The sequence below is a fragment of the Giraffa tippelskirchi genome, chromosome 7 (genome assembly GCF_054371585.1).
Source record: "Giraffa tippelskirchi isolate mGirTip1 chromosome 7, T2T-mGirTip1v1.2.pri, whole genome shotgun sequence".
NCBI lineage: Eukaryota > Metazoa > Chordata > Mammalia > Artiodactyla > Giraffidae > Giraffa > Giraffa tippelskirchi.
Genome location: NC_137281.1, coordinates 76,341,624 through 76,357,141, shown reverse-complemented (window position 1 = coordinate 76,357,141; position 15,518 = coordinate 76,341,624). Strand labels below are relative to the sequence as shown.

The 15,518-nt window shown below is 38.5% G+C and overlaps 2 protein-coding genes across 16 annotated transcripts in view; one reads left to right on the top strand and one right to left on the bottom strand.

Annotated features, from left to right (window-relative positions):
• Window positions 1-3,018, top strand: part of LHFPL2 (LHFPL tetraspan subfamily member 2) — a 279,198-nt gene extending 276,180 nt beyond the window's left edge. For all 4 annotated transcript variants that reach the window (XM_081505985.1, XM_081505988.1, XM_081505986.1 and 1 more), the window contains one exon: window positions 1,276-3,018. In XM_081505985.1, the coding sequence (XP_081362111.1) occupies window positions 1,276-1,532 (257 nt within the window). In that variant the 3' untranslated portion in view covers window positions 1,533-3,018. The remainder of the gene's footprint in view (window positions 1-1,275) is intronic.
• SCAMP1 (secretory carrier membrane protein 1) overlaps window positions 1-15,518 on the bottom strand; it is a 150,007-nt gene that overhangs the window by 12,708 nt on the left and 121,781 nt on the right. For 6 of the 12 annotated variants that reach the window (XM_081505982.1, XM_081505971.1, XM_081505973.1 and 3 more), the window contains 2 exons: window positions 15,063-15,213; window positions 8,396-8,491 (listed from right to left, as the gene is read on the bottom strand). In XM_081505982.1, the coding sequence (XP_081362108.1) occupies window positions 8,430-8,491; window positions 15,063-15,213 (213 nt within the window). In that variant the 3' untranslated portion in view covers window positions 8,396-8,429. Of the gene's footprint in view, window positions 1-8,395; window positions 8,513-12,385; window positions 15,214-15,518 lie in introns of those variants that run through there. The other 6 variants (XM_081505975.1, XM_081505977.1, XM_081505980.1 and 3 more) reach the window with 3 other exon arrangements.

Here is a 15,518-nt window from a genome sequence, read left to right as displayed (position 1 = left end):
TCTTCATATCATCGAATGGGAAAACACGAATGAGCTTTTTGGCCAACCCAACAGAATAAAGACATCATCTTCTTGCAGCATCCTTTCTACCAAGAAAGTTTTGTTGGGTAAGATTTGGGGTTCCTCAGTTTTCTTTGTCATCTTGGGATCTGAAATTCCTTATAAGCAGCTTCTGCTGTGTGAGGGGGAAGCAGGCAAGGCGCCCTTCCCCCCCGCTGTGCTGGGCTGGCAGGGAAGGTAACTCTTGCTTACACAGTGAGCAGTAAAGCTGCAGGCATAGAAAAATAGTGGACCTTTAGTGTGTCAGTGTGGTGGGATCAGCAGAATGGAAACAGAGCTTCTTAGTGTTTACTCAAAGCCGCACTTACTTAAAAGCAATCAGACAAAAAATTCTTATGAAGTTTGCATGTGGTTTCAGAATGTCTATGTAAATATAGAAATCACTGTCCTAGGTATGAGGTTGGTTGCTGGTGAATGCCAGCAAACTGACCCCTCACGGGCTTATCTTTAAAGCATGACAACCAAGTTAAGACCTGGTCTCTTGCATTTAACTCTTGTTCTCTGTGAATTCTCTTAGAGCAGGGATTAGCAAACTTCTTCTGCCAAAAGCCAGATAGTAAATATTTTAGATTTTTGCAGGCCACAAGGCCTGTACCACCTCCCTCACTGTGCTGTTCCTACACTGCCATGGGCAGTCCATAAATGAACAGGCATAGCTGTGTGCCAGGAAAACTTTACCTATAAAAACAAGGCCCCACTTGACCTTAGTTTGCCAACCTCTGCCTTACCGCAAGAAGAGCCCTATGGGAGGAAGTAGTAACAGAGTCACCTGCTTTCCTAGAAATTACTAGTGGGTTCACATTCTGACATGTACATACGAGGCTAAAGTGAAAGTCACTCAGTCGTGTCCGACTCTTTGCGACCCCATGGACTACAAGTCCATGGAATTCTCCAGGCCAGAATACTGGAGTGGGTAGCCGTTCCCTTCTCCAGGGGGTCTTCCCAACCCAAGGATTGAACCCAGGTCTCTCTCCTTGCAGGTGGATTCTTTACCTGCTGAGCCACCAGGGAAGCCCTGAGGCTAAAAGTATTCCTAATAAAGTGACTATCTTGATCAGGCCCAGTTAGTTGCACAGAATAGTACTGACACTCGCTGAGTCTGGTCCTGGAAGCAGCCCGGATCCCACAGCCCAGAGCAGGCACATCAGATAACCATCACACAGATGGTACTCACTCGCCACGGAGTTTTCATCTGTTCTGTCTTCTGCCCTGCAGGCCTCTTCCTCATCCTGGGTTTGATACTCTACCCCGCTGGCTGGGGCTGTCAGAAGGCCATAAGCTACTGCGGACACTACGCGTCGGCCTACAAACCCGGAGACTGCTCGCTGGGCTGGGCCTTCTATACCGCCATCGGGGGCACGGTGCTCACCTTCATCTGTGCTGTCTTCTCCGCCCAAGCGGAGATCGCCACCTCCAGTGACAAAGTACAGGAAGAAATCGAAGAGGGGAAAAACCTCATCTGCCTCCTTTAGTTTGGAAGAGACATCAACGCCGTTTTCTTGCTCGCCGTAACCTTGTGAAACACTTCACTTCTGGTTCCGTCATTTGGGTCAAGTGAAGAACTAGCCTTTACCTACCGAAGCCACATTCCACAGCCTCCCAGGACCAACGGCAGGCGGCATCCAGCCACGCCGAGCACTGCACATGAGTGCCACGGTGCAAATCGTAAGAGAAGGAACGAGAAAACGGCACACAAGCCCTGACGTGGAGTTTCGTTCTGTCGGACCCCATCTTCCCCCCAAGGCTCAATGAAGGATGATGCTCTGAACCATGAAAGCACCAGGTTCTCTGGTAACAGGAGACCACAGGCCGGATCTGCAGGCGGTTTTAGACGTGTGTTTCTGCACAGGCTGCGTGCCTGCGGGCAGCTCTGCTTCAGAGTGAGGTGGGGCGGGGTGGGGTGGGGGGGGTCCTTTGTTTCCTCTCGTTCTTTCACACTGTCTCCTTTGGGGTCCACAGTGAAGACCGTACATTTACCGGGGACATGACATGCGCTACAGGGCACACCAAGACACTGCCTCTTGCTTAGCTGACCTGAGCAGTCAGAGGAACAGTGTGGAATTCTACTGTGGGACTTACTCTAGGCTGAACTCCAGAGTCAGGTGGGCCCACTGAACTGTCACTCTGAGAGTCTAGAAATTTGAGGAGAGAAAGGATAAGGACCTGTCCCACCATGAGAATAAAAGCACAGACAGAATCCTCTTAGTAGAGACAGAGTCACTCCTCCACTTCCCAGTCGTAGCACCAGTACTGGCCCAGTCTCCTCTGCCACCAGAAATCATGTGTTGTTCCCCGAGGGCTAGGACTGCGCTTTGACTGCTGGAGGAAACCTCATGGTTTCCTCCTTCCAGGGACACAGGTCTCCAGGCTGCTGTGGCTCACTCAGAGAGCGTGCCAGAATCTCAGCCCTTGTGGGGAGACCTTTTCCCGCTGTGCGGTAACCAGGCAGCACTCAGCTATGTTCCCGCCGCCAGCAGCAGCAGGATGACAAGGAGCTGGTCACAGGAGTTAATGTTTCTCTAGTTACTGGTGTTGGTCCTGGACACAGACTCAAATAACATTAAATTGCTCTAACCGGTGAGTTTACAGCAAAGGGTTCATTCTCAGGAAAGCATAGAGTAGAAGGTTCATGCAAAAATGAGAGCTCGACCAAGCTCCTAGCACCTGCCTACAACTGTTTACAGAAAGAATGAAACACCACTATTAAAAAGGATCCAGGGGCTTTTAATCTAGTTTCTATAAATCACCAATATAACTGATTCAGGAAAATGGTATTAGCCGTCACTTCAACCTTACCCTGGAATGATCAAAGGGACCAAAAGGAACCTAGTCTGGTATTACCCTGAACTTCAGAATTGTAGGATGTTACAGAAACACTTCCTTGCAAGTTAAGCAAATGGGATGGATCCACGAAATTTCTGAAAGGATTAAAAGTATGGGTCTCTTTAGGCTTATGAATCTGCTTGCTTGAGGGCTTGCTTTGTTTTGAAAATTTAACAAATAACTAATGAACCTTGTTTGGGCGAGGTATTGTGTGCTAAGTGCCACCAGGCATAGAAGAATCCTAATTCAGATCTTACAACCCTGCCCTGAGTGAATCATCTTAAAGCTGTGTGAGCCTGAAAACCATGCCTTGCTGCAGAATAAATAACTGCTTTATATTAATACATAGATGGGATGGAGAATTAAAGTTTTATTCCAGTCTGGCTGTCAGCCTGTGGCAGAAACCATTTTCTCTCACAGATTATGACCTAAAGGGCAGGAGAGGTATTGGTGGGGAACCAGCCTTTAATGAGTCCACCATTCTTAGACCAAAACTGAGAATAAGCAAAAGATACATCTGTGACTCTTTTTTGAAAAGCAAAGGGGTAAATATGTGTGCTCACGGCTGCCTGCCATCCGGACTCGGGAAACAAGACCTGTGTCTGACATCACACAGAAACAAGTGATGGCGGCCACCAAACAGGGCTCCTGTCCCTGCTGGACAGGGATGCACAAAGTCCTGATGCTGTCGTACTTATCCCTTTTTAACGCTAGGAAATTATTTTCATTAAAAAAAAAAAAAAAACGCAATTCAAAAATAAAGTTCCCTCCACCAGGCAAATAATCTTGATTAAAAAATACACATTTTTTTCTTAAATTTATCACAAGATTCACTTTTCCTTCTATACAACATAGAGAACCTATGTTATAACGCTGATTTTACACTCTCACTCTCCTCCCAGACAAGTCATATGCCTAGAGATCCTCTGAGCGTGTCCATCATCTTTACTGCCTGACTGATTTTCCACTAAGGCAGGGTGGAGATATATCCCTAGATCACTCAGATAACAAGTCATAAGTGAAAATGTGCCCTCTCTTGGCCAGAAGAAAGTCACTTGACAGTGTTTACTTCATTGGTCTGAATGTCACAGAAGACCAAAAAAAGTACATGCACAGACACACAAACTCCCAAACCACTAAAAACTACTTAAAACACTGATTTGTCAGGCAGAGAACAGATGAAATCTCTCTAGCAGAGAGAGTAAAAAGGTAAATGTGGGCCTTTTGAACCTGCAAGTCCATTTAGCCAGGCTTCAGTTGGGATAAATGGAATATCAAAATCATGCTAGCCAAGATGAAAACTGCATGGCTGTTTAAAAACCACTGAATGGGAGGAATGTGTTAGAAAGAAACAGATTGAAAACAATTAGACAATTGTTGACCTACATCTATTTTTCTAATAAATTTCTATCAATCACATAATTGCCTCAGTCTAAAAATCGAATATACCTGGACCATCACTACTACCAGAAAAAGTCTTATTTATTTTTTGCCTGCATTTGTGCTTCAAGTTTTGTGATGGGGCTGGGCTTCTCAATGAACTCCAAGAAGGCAGAAATGTTTGCTTTGGATTCTGTGGATTCTTTAAACCTGTGTGCTAGTTCAACAATTTACATGAATTGTGTAAGGGTTTTTGTATACTTATCAAACATCTGTGGTGTAATGATCTTTGTTAAACATGTATTCTGTAAAGTGCCATAGTCCTTTTTTTTTTAATGTGTGTAGCAATATTTAAAATATATATATATATTATACATACACGAGTCTGTGTGAGAGATGTGCAATAACAAAGGTGTATGTATGTTCTGTTTTTTTGGGAACTGGACAGGAGTCAGAACAGAGATTGTTTCTGTTTTGGCAAAGGAGAGTTAAAACATTTTGCCTTCATGGCCTAGTCATTAACCCAGAACAATTCTAATGCTACACAGACCTATGTGAAGAAAAGACTGGTATGAAATCATCTTTCCCTGGGTCTAAATTAAAATAATCACTAGATTTATGTGAAAAGTTAAGCCAGCAAGCCAGGCCCAGTTAATGCTAGTCTTTCATGTGAAATGTGAAGCTGCCATGTTGCCTGTTCTGTTAGCGTGATAACTAGTAGCTGGTACATAATCACTAAGGAGCTATTTCTTAACCTGCTTTGATAGACCATGTTAATGCTAGACCACTATTTAAGGGCTAATCTCACACCTTCTTAGCCATAAGGGTCTGCTTAGAACAGACCTCTCTGTGCAATAACATATGGCCCCTGGAAATCCCAGGCCTGCATTTGTACCGGGGCAGCACAAGAAAGGCACGACTGGGATTTCTTCTGAGACTGTGGTGAAACGCCTTCCAAGGTTGGGGGGGTCACGAGGTGCTCTGGAGGAACTTGGCACCACTTGATATTACTCAGCAGCCACTTGAGCCAAATGTAAAACTGTATTATCGCTGATGGACTCAATCAGAGCCTTCGGATTTCTGGTCATCCTATTGTAAACTAATACATTATTTGTCTAGCATTGATTAGGTTCCTGTGCATATGTATTTTCACCACATGCTCCCTTCCCTCCCCAGATACGAATTAAACCAGATTTTGCAAACTTATTCTGATTCTTTCAAGTCTCATTATATTGTTTCAATATGATGTGTATAATCTGATCAAGAAAATAGCTACCAAATTTTAAACATTAACATATGTAATACTGGTGATAAGATATTCAAGTATTTTAACTCTGCCATTCACTAATAACATATATACACCTACCTGAGGTTAGCTTTAACTTGAAGTATATATTTCTTCCCCTGAGAAGCACTGACGTAATTATAAATAGGAAAAAAAATAAAAACCCCCTCATATGCTATACAGATATCTAAATTTTGAAGAAATATGGAAATACTTCAAAGTATTATGAATATAACGTAAAGAAATGTGTACAACAAGGGAAAAGTCAACTGAAGGGCACGTTGTCCTCTTCCAACAAGAATACCACAATTAAAAGCCAATCACGGAGCAATACACATCCACATTTCCTGAAGGTAATCCTGCCCATAGAAAGCTTCATCTAGAAACAGAACTCCACTTTACAAACTCAAGACACGAACTACCCTTTTCATAAACTCTTATTCAACTCTCCATATCATGTGAAGAACTTAGAACATATAAAAATAGCTTTATTTGCTTGATCTAGGGCCTGTGACAGCTGAAACTACTGTATGCTTTGGCATCTAGGCATTCGAGACATTTTAACATTCCTTACAAGTGCCAGATTTCTAATAGGAATCAACATTAAAGACAAAAGTACCCAAATCAATAAAGGCAAGTTTTTTCCAAACAAATTACAATCTAAATAATCCAAGTGAAATTGGACATTTTCAGTTGCTTTCTCAGCTGTTACTACATCTTTCTCAAAAGTTAATCCACAAGAGAAGGACCCTGACTTTAAATTTCAGCACAGGCTGGGCAACCCACACCTGTGCTTCGCATTTCACACTGAGTTTTTACTTAGCAATTTTGCTACCAGCTTGATCTTCCATGGCTTGATCTTCCAGGACACACTGCATTCCACTCACTCCTAGCTCTCCTTAGAAATCTCTGCTTAACATAATAACAGTCTTGACTATCCTGGACATTTCCTTTAAGGGAGTTATTTCAGTAGTTCCCAATAATTCAGTACTTTTTAACTCCCAAATACTAAAGGGTAAGGACCTGAAAGCAGATTTCTAGCCTCCTCTCCAAAGCAGCCAGTAACTGCCTTCATTTCAGGACCCCACCAGTTGCTTAGTCACACAGTTGTGGCCATGCTATCTTCATTGCAGCTTCCTCCTCACCCTGGAGAGTTCTCCAAGATAAGTCTTTAAGACATGAACTGCTCACTTCCCTTAGATACACAGGATGTAAATAAAAGCATAAATAAATAAGAGGAAGTAGTAAAACTACATAGAAAAGAAAAATCAATCAAATAACTTGTAGCTCTTAGTAGCTCTTTGACTTTTTATAGTCAAATATCCTGAAAAATCTAGTATCTATACAAGCAGTCCACCAAGGGCATATGTTTGGGAGAAACCACTAAACTTTATCCTTAAGAGAAGGAAGCCCGAATGAAGGCAGGAGATAGTGAAGACAATGAGATGAAGAGACGTTAGGGAGAAAGAAGGGGCAGCTTGAGGATTGATTAGAAGCAGTTTGGGGAGTAGGGGAAAGAGTCTAAGATGGTTTGGGCACTGGGCAGAACGCAGTGCCTTCACATAGATCAGGAATCCAGTAGGGACAGAGACAGTGAAGACATGAAGGTTCAGCCTAGGCTGCCAGTGTGAAGTCCCATGTGCAGCTAGAAATACATTGTGGAGAGAAGACCAGCTGGGTGACAGAGACTTGGGAGTCTTCAACATGGATAGCAGTAAGAATTTTTAACCTTTATACATGTTTCATGGGCAGGTACTGTGCTAAGTACTTCTTTTTAATACATTTATTCATCAAAACCCTATGAGTAGAAACTAATATCCTCATTTTCTAGATATATTAACTGTCACCCAAGTAACTTAACTGAGGTTAAGTAATTTATCCCACATGAAAAAGCTGGTAAGTGGCAAAGCCAAAGTTCAAATACAGGTTTGACACCAAAGACTACATTCTCAAACAGCTGTAGTTTCTTTCTACCCATAACAGGGTAAGAAAACAAATACAAACCCCAAGGAGACACCACATCTCTGCATACTAAACTCTTAGAATAACTTCCAAATTTAACTCCAAAAAAGCCACACCATAAGATGACAACTGATGAAAACACTGCTCCCTTTCAGGGAAAAACCTGGTAATTTTTCATACTTTCCAAAATGACAACATATATCTCACTTTGCTCAATCCTGAGAACAGCATTAAAAATTCATCAAGTATATGACAGTGATAAAAAGATAGTTTTATTATAAACAATCTCTGAACAACAAGGTCCTACTGTATATAGCACAGGGAACTATATTCAATATCCTGGGATAAACCATATGGAAAAAGAGTTATTTTTTTTAAATGTATATATGTGTGTAACTGAGTCACTTTGCTGCACAGCAGAAATAAACACAAAACTGTACTTTTCAACTATACTTCCATAAAAAAAATTATAAATAATCTCTCATCCAGAATAAGCAGCCATTTTGATTACATAAGGGGCCTATTTTCTTCATAGCTAATATGACAATGAGCTTCCCTGGTGGCTCAGATGGTAAAGCGTCTCTCTGCCATGCGGGAGACCCAGGTTCGATCCCTGGGTTGGGAAGATCTCCTGGAGAAGGAAATGGCAACCCACTCCAGTATTCTTGCCTGGAGAATCCCATGGACGGAGGAGCCTGGTAGGCTACAGTCCATGGGGTCGCACAGAGTCGGACACGACTGAAGCGACTTCACTTCACTAATATGACAATTAAATAAGGATTTGTTTTCAACTTAAGTTTCTCCAAACACACACACAGACACACAAATGCCAAAGACCATTGAGGGAGTCAGCACTGCTGTGAAGAGCAGGCAGCAGGTACTTACCCACATGTGGAGGTAGGCCTGGGTCTGGAGATTTTCAAAAATACACGCTGTACTTTTTTTCTTGATTACTGAATTGTTTTCTAGCGTCCACTGTCCCTAAAGGATGGATATGAATTACTGGAAATGTGGAAGATGGAAAAGAGAGAACTGGAGAGGGGTGGCACCGGGCGGTGGAAGCAGCCCCACACCTGGCAAGAGGCAGGGGACCTGCGCCCGGCTGCCTCGCCCCTGCCCACCGCCACCACTCACCGAGTGCCTGGGAGCATTTCCTATTCCTCTAGAAAAAAGGGCCCAATAACAGAAACTCCAGCACAGGCTTGGTGTGAGGGTTAAGTAACTGACTTATGTGAAGCATTTAGTATAGTCTCTGATATATAGAAAGTCCCCAATAGTATGTTATTTTTAGAAAAAAGTTAAAAGAATCTTCTGTCCAGATTAATATCATTTAGAGTTGATCTTACAAATGAAGAGTTGTCCTAAAAATTGTGAAGAATAACGTAACCTGTTGTTAAACCCAATCTAGTTTTTACCTAGAGAGGCTCAATGGATTGGCTACCTGAGGCCAGCAATTTTTTCCATCCTGTACTAGTCATCTTTAGCTTAGGGCTTTCAGCAAGTGGAAGGTTCCTCTGTAGATACAAGATACATGGTCACTCCTATTTATAAACAAGGAGTATCAGCTGAGCCCATCATCTGTGGGAAACCAGAATGCTAAGAAAACCTTCCGATTATTTGTTAAAGCCTACTGATGGCAAAGCCTTCTTAGAAAAGGAACATCCAATCATGGCACAGTGTAAATAAAGAGGCCCTCCTCCTGCAGATGAAGGCATAAACTGATACAATTTTCTAGACAGCAATTTAGCAATGCACATCAAAGATCATAAAAATCTATACTTATGCTTTGATCAAGCATATTGTCCTGAGGAAAGAACACAAGCGTGGGTCCCCAATTTAGCAATAATATATTCCTTGGTAAGTTATTTATAATAAAAAAGACCTGAAATTCAGAACCTAAAAGAGTAACAGGACTTTGAAAAATAACATGTAATACATGCATATAAAGGTATCTATACAGCCGCTGTTACAGAACTAATTCATCAGTAGGAAAAATTCAACATATTTATATCAGAATTGGAAGAAAGATCACAAACCATTGTGTAAGTTAAAATTCTCTAGTAAAAAGTCATAGGAAATCGACTCAAGATAGCTCAGAGAGCAAAGGGTAAGAATATTACTTGGAGAATGTACTATGCAGCTAATAAAATAGGGGTGAACAGTCAGGCCTCACAAAGGAAATGGAAAGCTGTTAAGATCTTTACTATGTCCTTCATCCTACTTGTTTTGCATGTCTGCTTCATTCTCCATTTTCATCACACATCAGTTTTCTAGTAACTCTTTTGAAGTCTTGGCAGAATATGGTTATCCACATGGCCCAACTCTGAAACAGTATAATTCTAGACAAATCTACTTTCAGAGTAAAAATTTAATGAGCCATGTATGAGTCCACTATGGCCAGGTGACATCCAGTGCCAATGTGATCTTCAGGGGTCCAAAGAAATGGGGTTTGTGAGAGCTAGACAGACATCCTTAAAAGATCAATTACAAGGCTGTAGAGGGAAATCTTACTGCTTAATATTAGGGAAAAAAGTGGTCTCCTAGAAAATTAATGGAAAGAAATGAACAAAATTTTAACAGTTGCTATTTGTGGGTATAAAATTATGAGCCACTGTAACTCCTTTTGCTGTAAATATTTTTTTTAATTTATATGAAATGTAATTTTAATTTTATAAATAAGTTAATTTTAAAAGCTTAACTAGCAGGTCATTATAATATAATACCAAGTGAGGGAAAAACAGGATAAAAATTCTCATTATTTATATCCCTTAACTGTATAAAATATGTATGTATACAAAAAGAATGGAAAAAATACAATAAACATTAACTGGTATCTCTAGATGATAAAAACTACATATTGTTTTATTTTCTCACTTATTTTCTGTATTTTTCATTAGTCCTACAACAGATACATATTTCTTTCATACTAGAAAAAAATTAGTTGGAGGGATGTGTATGCCCAGTGGGCTCAGTTTTTGTGTAGGAGACAATAATGTTGTAGGAACTTCTATAACCACTAGGAAAAAAAACAGTTATTCGGGGCATTTTTTTCCTTGGTCCCAAACACCTGAATAATATTATAAACTGTCACAGTAACAACTACTCATGACCATGATTTATCTTGAGAATTACTGGCCCACAAAATTTTTAAAGAGTTCTGGAGGAATTCTAGGATTAAAGCTAAGTACTATAAAACAAAGAGTTAAATAAAATGTGCATGCTATGGTTCTACAAATTCAACTGTTTAAATGTACAGAAGATAATAGTCAACATATGAAACTACAAGGCAGAAGAGGATTAACGACTTTCTATCTCCAGTAAAGATAAAATGGGTTTTAGTGGCAGAAGAATTTTAACTACACCATCAGCCACGCCAACTTCAGAAAGTTATGAGCTGAAAAATAAACCAAGATTTGGATAACCTTAAAATTTCACACTCACGGCACTGTTACATGCTGGCTTCTATGTCCCTTGCCATTTGAAAACACAAACAGTGTTGATGAAAATCCTCTAAGTTGAAGGCTCTGTCTTATCAAAAGCACACAGTTAAACTGTAAAAATGAAGCCCACAAGAAGGGTAAGAACACTAGAGGGGAGCCTTTCCCTATTTTGCTAGAATCTTCTAATTAAGGATATCTATTGTATTTATCTAGGATAGATTAGTGGCAACATCTGGCTGGCTTAGAAATTTTCTACAGATTCCTTTCTATCTTTCTATAGACTGTGACAAATCTTAAAGTTTAAAAATACCCATTCTTACAAAAAGCATGCTGTTGTATAAAATGTACCCTACAATTCTAGTAGAAATACTTCACTTTCCATAATATTTAACCACTGAGATACAACCTTTTAGTTTAATAAACAAGTATTAGAAACAATTCTAGTGTTTTAAAACATACAATTCCACTCTAAATAAATTTATACTATGGTAGTTGAAAAATCTATCAAAGTACAGATTTTTAGACATCCTCAATTATTTTTACATTAACTGCTTTTATTTCACCTCTAAAGTTCTTAATGACAAGGAATCAGTAAATTCCTTTAAACATTTAGCTTAAGGAAAAAATGGAAGAAGATACAGTGAAATGGTGAGTGACAGCACAGTAATTCTAATAAGGGAAAACTGCACAAAAAATTTAACAGATTCTGTATATAAACAGTTAATGTAGATTTTTACCAATAAAAATGCAAAATTAGGTGCTAATGCCAGTGTTTTCAGAAAAAGATAAAGTAATAACTATAAAAAGCATTATGTACTACAAATGATTCACCGAAACGAAAACTTAATTAAACATAAACTCCCTCTAAAATGCAAACCATACATTATATCAACATGATTTACAAAAGGCCTATATCCAATGAAAATCCAAAGTCACGTTTAGGTAACACCCAGAAAACTGAAAATGCTGTTCCTATTTTAATTTAACATGAATTTCTCAAATAAGATTCACCATGAACACTTTTTTAGACTATATTTTTTGTATCCTCTTTAGATAATCAAATGAAAAATCCAATACACAAATTGGTACTTTCATCAGTACATAAAACAACAACAGGTAGTAAGGACAAGAAACAGAAAAGAAGTTCAATGGAATCAATACAATGCGAGGACAGAGGCATCCATGTAAACCTGCAAGGAGAGGTCTGGGCCACAAACAGGCTTGCTGCTCTGAATCTAGCTTCTAGTCTGTGTAGTTTGACCTTAAAGTGGTCAAACTATTTAACTAGTGAATCTCATGTTCCACTACCTACAAAGGTCTAAAGCAACAGAAAAATTGTCATGTCATTTTTTAAATACATTTTCTATATACATTGAGCCCTCCATATAATTACTGCCTCTGAAGTGCTAATACAGTATTTAAAATTACACAAACACCCAGTAAACAGCATTTTATTTTATGACACTCTGTGTTAATACAATAAATATACAAAACTTCCAAACCGCTGAAAACATGCAACATTAGAGGGACAGACAGAGGGCATTTATATAGAACCATGGCAATCACCATAGTGGCAGTTCAATATTACTCGTTGACAAAATATACAAACATCCTTAGATAAATAATCCAAGTTCCAAATTAAGAACCACTGAGCAATGATTTTCCAGTGTTCAAACTTTCGTTTGAAATAAAATAGCCAAAACAATACTACAAACTGAAAACTGATGTGGCGCCTTACAATGTGAAGACCATTTCATGATTGTGATACTGGGTAATGCTAATATTAAATATAAAACACTAACAAACGCCAATCTTTTACTGAGTGCAAATGTGACTATTTACTAATAATTATTGTTAAGAGAATAGAGATTATAAGAATTAAAAACCCCTCTACCTTATCAAACTGTTAAGCAATGCCATTATTTTAATGCACATTTGTTTTTAAAAAACATTTTTCTCTTTATAAGCTTGTATTAACCCACATAACTGGAATTTAAAACAACAGTTCCACCATCCAAACAAAAAAAGGTACTGTTGGTTGTAATTATTCTTTGCTACTTAGCAATAGAGGATTTCTACAGAACAGTGAAAAGCATTCATAATTCTTGAAGAAAAGTATTGATATCTCAGTATTCTTCAAAGTCTCTATGATAAAGTTTTCATCTGTAGTTTAAGGAGAAACAAAAGGAACTTGAAAGATAATGACCGACATAGTGCTTTTGTTGTATTTTGTGGTTAATGTTTTGAATATTTGTAAAATCCACTCTCAACAAAGCATACTGATGAAACATTTTTCAGTAAGATAATAGGCTCTAAAAAACTTGAATGGGCTTATTTAGTTGAGAAAATAGGTAGAGATTATCACTGATCAGAAATATTCATAAAAACAGCTTTAAATTCATACTCTGAATCCTATTTTCATCAGAATAAAAAGAAATATCTTCCAAGTATATTACTTCAACAAAGTCCCAAATAAATCAAATGTAAACACCATCTGGATGAATCTGAGTTATATTTAGCATCACACAAAGCTTCTTTCATAAATAGTGAGAATTTACCATCCTACCCCTAGGATGAAACTCATTTTAACTCCAAATTTAGGGGGAAGAATAAAAATGATTTAACCATTTATACCCAGCTGACTTTTTAGTATCAAATAATATAATCCAACAGACTACCCTTCCTTAAAATCAAATTGAATAAAACATACTCATTATTCTGCAGTCTGAGGTTTGCTAATGACTTCCAAAACAACAGTACCATGACTTTACAAGTGTCTTTGAGGCATTTGATCAGTTATTAAAAATGATTCAAAGCTTCAATCCAAGTACACTATGAGAATGAAGTCCTGTGCTGCATAGTAACAATTTTAACATGATTATGTTCATAATTAATGCATTCAACTATATCTGTATTTTCTTGCCTGGTTCAAGTTAAATATTTTATTTTTTCTATTGCTACAGATTTTAGTGTGTTCAGTGTGTCTCAAAAATTCAAAGACTGAGGTGCATTAGGGATTCAAGTATAGTGAAGTACCAGGGTCTTTTTATTTTTAATGCCAACTAGACATGAGAGGCTAAAAGAAAACTATCTTAAATACTGTTATTTATGTTCTTTTAGGACATGGAGTTAGGCTAGACTTTAACACCTCTGTTAAGATTACACAAGCACACCTCAAAACAGAGCTGCCAAACACAATCTCAGTTCAATTAAAACGAGTGGCCACAAGGATATACCAAAGTTTCCAGACAGTAATGTTTCACTATGGCATGAATACTGAAAATTAAAAACAAAAAGGTACTATCATCACTACATCCTATTCCACCAAAATTATCTACATTTTTTTTGGATAATGCACTGCATATTATATCCTATTACATCCCAGTACATTTTTATTTAAAAGAAACTATTACAGAAAATCATTTCTATGATTCTATAAACAACTCCCCAATCCTACAACCATAAGCAGTGCATAACCCAAAATACTAATTCTTTTAAGAAACATGGTATCCATGCAAGATCAGAGATTATCAAAATATCAACTACTCTAAAAAAAGAAAATAAAAAGATAAAATATACATTATCTGCTTTGAAATGCACACAGGCTCTTCACTGGTGACTGAAACTGCTAAAAAGCAAGCCAATTTAAGTCCCTAAGTCTCTGATGTTCTATTTCTTTCAATATAAATGAGGAAAAGGAATGAAGCATTGCTTTACTGCTCAAATGTGTAATTTTTATGTCTAAGATTCTTGAAAGAAGGACTGCAGCAAGTACTAAGTGCATTTTTTAAGTAAGTGCCATGTTAATTTCAGTGTGTCACCACTGAAATAATTCGCTGAATATTCATCCCCCAAAAAATATGGAGAATATTTATTTTGTATGTAATATTTTTTCTGCAACGGGCACTGAAATATTGAGAAACTGTCAGGTAAATAATAAGACGAGGAAGTTTTTCTGGTTTTAGCCCATGCACAAGAGATTAGGAAATATACGTGCTGTGTGTACTGCGTGTTTGGAACAAAAAAAAAATTTATAGAATACAGTAACTAGAGAAAAAAGTACAATCAAAAGGTAACAGTGCATTGTCGGAAGACTCTCTAAATTTGGTTACCCTTGAACGCATTCTGAGCTGCACTGCTTGCTGCAGTTGAAGCTGCATTTGCGGCTGCGGTCTGGACAGTTTTGTTGGACATCACACCTGTTGCAAACTCTTGTTGGGCCTTCTCAAAACTAGCACCTGTTGTGCGATACAGTCCATGTACCTAGGGAGACACAGAAAAGTGGGAGAAGATGAGTGGTAATCTTACATGTTCATTATCAACAGCTCTTCAATTAGTCTCAACATGACTCAGAGATACAAAGACTAGATGCCAGGCAGGATTCCTAAGATCAAGGACATCAGTCCCCACACTGGAACACAACACTGCATGTAAATATTTTCTTAAAACAGGTTTTTCCTTTTTATTCGCAATGCAGAAGAGATAATTATGCCTATGCCAAGCCAAGAATAATATAAAAAACAGTTTCACCAAAAGCAAAAGCTATGCTTTCCACTGTACCAAGTTAA